Source organism: Alligator sinensis, unplaced genomic scaffold, assembly GCF_000455745.1.
Source record: "Alligator sinensis unplaced genomic scaffold, ASM45574v1 scaffold1029_1, whole genome shotgun sequence".
Taxonomy (NCBI): domain Eukaryota; kingdom Metazoa; phylum Chordata; order Crocodylia; family Alligatoridae; genus Alligator; species Alligator sinensis.
The window spans coordinates 916,218-920,280 of NW_005842425.1; the positions used below are offsets into that span (position 1 = coordinate 916,218).

At 39.2% G+C, this 4,063-nt stretch overlaps 1 protein-coding gene across 1 annotated transcript in view; it reads left to right on the plus strand.

The window, feature by feature from the left end:
- Positions 1–4,063, plus strand: part of FAT4 (FAT atypical cadherin 4) — a 252,930-nt gene that overhangs the window by 150,385 nt on the left and 98,482 nt on the right. The window contains exon 5 of the mRNA XM_014522959.2: positions 3,108–3,458. Within this exon, the coding sequence (XP_014378445.1) occupies positions 3,108–3,458 (351 nt within the window). The remainder of the gene's footprint in view (positions 1–3,107; positions 3,459–4,063) is intronic.

Consider the following 4,063-nt stretch of genomic DNA (forward strand, 5'->3'; position numbering starts at 1 on the left):
TCCGACTTACCTGGGATCCAGGGATCTGTTCTTAGTCCTCGTCCTCACAGGGGAAAAATCACTGGTCTTGGACTCGGGCCAGACAGAATACTTACAGAGATAATCCCAGGCAGGTGTGCTGACGGTAGGCCTTATGCCCTTTCTACCCTCTCACCCAGGTGCCTGTTACTGGTACTTTCACTCTATGGCGTTGCACCGTTAGGCTACTGCCGCCTCAGTGATCCAGCTCCCCCTGAAACAAAAGTCTCACTGGGAAAAGAGATCCCGGGGCGCGCCTGACATTTGATAAGGAAGAGCTGTGTCTGGTCGTCAGTTAGTCCGGGCAAAGCTATCTAAGGCAGTCCCACCTGGGTCACCAAAAACTGTTGAGCCCCAGCTCCAGTCTGGGATCGTGCCCGGTATGCAAAAGCCAATAAAGATACCAGGGGTGAAAGTATAAAGAAGATTTATTGCTAGCAATACAAGGTGCAAGCGGAATAATTTCACGTAACAAGCACACAGATTCTTAATTCTAAGCATCTTTTATACAGGAGTATTGGACCTTCATAAGCATTCGTGTTTGCTAATTGGTTATAAGGGAGTGATGCAAGGAGTTCTTTACTGAGCATGTCTCTATACCTGTGTTTTAGCTATGTATCTCATTTCCATAAATGTATGTTTCATTAGCATACTTTCTCCCCACCCAGGGGTGTGATTCTCAATATTTAAATCAGCTCTTTGCCCTAGTCCACTGATTCTGCTTTTGTTTTCAAGCCTCCTTTATCTAAGACTGTCTCCACCTTATCATTGCAGATGGGCATTAGTTACATAACAGAGACTTTTGCTTGGGTTTTGTATAGTGGTTTCTAGGTCAAACCTGACATCAGCAGCCAGAGTCCGTCAGTTCTTTCAACCAGGGAACATTGCAACTTGCTTTCTTAGCAGCCAATTTTCAGCATTGGCACCAGGGTAGTCCCAGTCCTAATGCTGACCCCTGTTCATAAACCAAAGCTGACAATCAGTTGTCACAATTGGCATGGGAGTGCTACACACTCAGGTTATGGTGCATACAAATGAGCCACAAAGATGTTCCACATATTATATGGAACATCCTTATGCCTGGTTTGTCAGTTTATGGAACACGAAGTTATCTGAATTTGTAGCACGATTACTATTTATGTTGTGATGAACACATTAATCAGAGCATAACAGTAATGTGTACCAGGAACCTATCTGACATTGGAAGCAATCCAAGAAGCTCTTCTTCTAAACATATGAAAATAGCTGTTGAGAGTTGCTGAGGCTGCCTCTAGTGCTGGGTTCTGAGTTTTACTAAGCTTCAGTAAATTCTGATGGGAGTTACTCTACAAGTAGCTTATGTCATCTTACTTTTTTATTAAGCTCAGACCAGTTTACAGACTCAAATGGAGGAATAAAATGTGATTCTGACTGTGTTAATTTGACACTATCTCATGTGGTAAACAAATGGAGCATCTCTGTGCCCCTCCAGTATAGGTATTTATGACCATGATTTGCAATTCTGCAGATTGTATGAAGGTCCCTTGAATACCTTTCTAGCCTTACTCACTTCAGTAAAGCCAGTTATAATCTGACCATTATTTATTCATAAAATGAAGTACTGCATTTTGAAGGATTACTATACATTTGGTAATCTAATCCAGTTTTAGGACAGCCTTTTAGCCAATTTACATGTAATCAGCAATGTTAAAACATTAGGTAATCAAATATACAAAACTGAAACCAGAATGTTCAGCTTGATTACACAGACAAAATCATAGCACTAATGTTCATTTTGAAAACGAATAGTTTTAATTGTCATATTGTTCCAAAACAATTAAATTCGTTGTTGAAGCATGTTATTTATTTGATTCCATGGAAAAGCAATTAAATGATTTTCTGTCTTGGAAACAGAGTGATTATAATTAGTATTAAAAATAGTTAAATGCTGACACCCAATTTCCAAATTTCAGTAAAGCAACTCAGCATTAATCAGAACAAGCAGTGGAAAAGTAAGTTCAACAGAACAAATTCACAGGAAATGGGACTTGTACTGCAGTAAGGACTACTTTAAAGATGGACCCCGACACATTTACACGTGCTCCAGAAGTTGTGGGGGATGGGGCAGCACTTAATTAGAGCAGCTCCAAGAGCCTCTTAAGCACCGCTGCATCTCGTGTATCAGCATCCCCACACTTAAAAATGGCAGTGGGGCCACTTGAACTAAAGCTCATTGAATGAGGGATGCTGATACACAAGATGTAGGAGGCTGCTGGAGCATAATTGCCATGCTCCAGCAGACTGAATTAAACAAGTCTGCTCCGACATGCTGTAATTACAGCACATCAATGCAAGCATTCCACAAATTTACAGGCACCCAGGGTACTCGGTCAAGATTCAAAAAAAAAAAAAAAAAAAATCCCTTCTTACCTATTCATGCTTTATAGCCTCTGTGATTGTGTATAGGCACCTCTAGTGAGGGACCTTTGTTTCCTGCCCAGAATTATGCAGTTACTTAGGGTAATATTTAAAAAAATTGAGACAGACTGTTTGTTAGACACTGAACAAACATTACAAATTTAAATCCTTCTTTAAAAAAAAAATGAACAAATACGTTTTAATAAATACCTCATATTTATAAACCCTTGAGGGTAGGCTCTCTCTAGCATTAGAAGAAAATAGAATGGGAGAGAGTATTTTTCCATCTGAATTCTTTTTCAGCGTACAAACATAATTCTGTTTAACAAAGTAAGTATTCCTGCCCATGGTGCTACACACTAGAAGTGATTTAAAATAATCTATACACGAATAACCACCTACCTGGTAGTCTAGAAAACTTGCATGATACAAAATTCTAAGAAAAAAAAATCTATTTGTGTGGTTGGAAAGTTAGTGAAATTATAAATGTAGTAGTTCCCCAACAATAACATTTTAAAAGAATAAAAAAAACCCAAAACCTTGCAATTTGCAAGTTTTTTTCCTAAATGAAGAGACCTGTTCCACAAGATTGCTTGGTTGAAGGTTCCATACATTATTTTATTTTCTTCCTCTTTTTTATAGGACTTCCTCATTCTTGCTGTCTAACAGAGTTCCTGTATTGTCTTGTGTAGGTTCTTTAGTGGCAGCCATCTTAGCTACCGATGATGATTCTGGAGTAAATGGAGAAATCACATACACTGTGAGTGAAGATGATGAAGATGGCATTTTTTTCCTGAATCCAGTCACTGGAGTCTTTAATCTGACTCGCATATTGGACTATGAAATGCAGCAATATTACATTCTTACTGTCCGTGCAGAAGATGGAGGCGGTCAATACACTGCCATCAGAGTTTACTTCAACATATTAGATGTAAATGATAATCCACCCTTATTCAGTATGGTCTCATACAGTACATCCCTCATGGAGGATCTACCTCCAGGATCTACAATCCTCAACTTTAATGTTACTGATGCAGATGATGGTATGTCCTTCCTTACATTCTTTAACTTCTCATATCACATGAATATTAGTTCAGTATTTAAACATTTGCTTATGAGAGGCAAGTAGTGGTAATTTTTTGCAGCGCAGTATGTAAATTATTACTTTTTGATGACTCATGTTTGAATGTTGGTTTGTTTCTTCCAATGTTTTTATTTGCCAAAAGTGGAGACGATATCAGAAAAAATTAAGCATGTAACCCCTTTTGGGACAGTGTGTAGCTGAGGTAACTCAGTTTCCCCAACAGTACAACAGCTAAACAATAGAGTACAAACAAGTCTGATTTATTTACACCCATAGGAGTTAGAACAGTGATCTGTAATAACCCATAAAATCATGCATGGAAACCTGACAACAAAATTACCTCCTTAACAGGGCAACTTAAAACCCTGACCCCAAACAGTCCCACAAGGACCTTTCAAAGGGAGACTCTTCACCTTGCACGCAGCCCACGCTGTACCAGATGGTGCAAGGACTTTCACTACTTTACAACCACACTGACTGCACTGACTTCTGCAGCCTTTTCAGCACAAGTTCCACAGGTCCAGTTCCACAGCAACAGTCAATTTAACTCTTCATTTTGGGTCT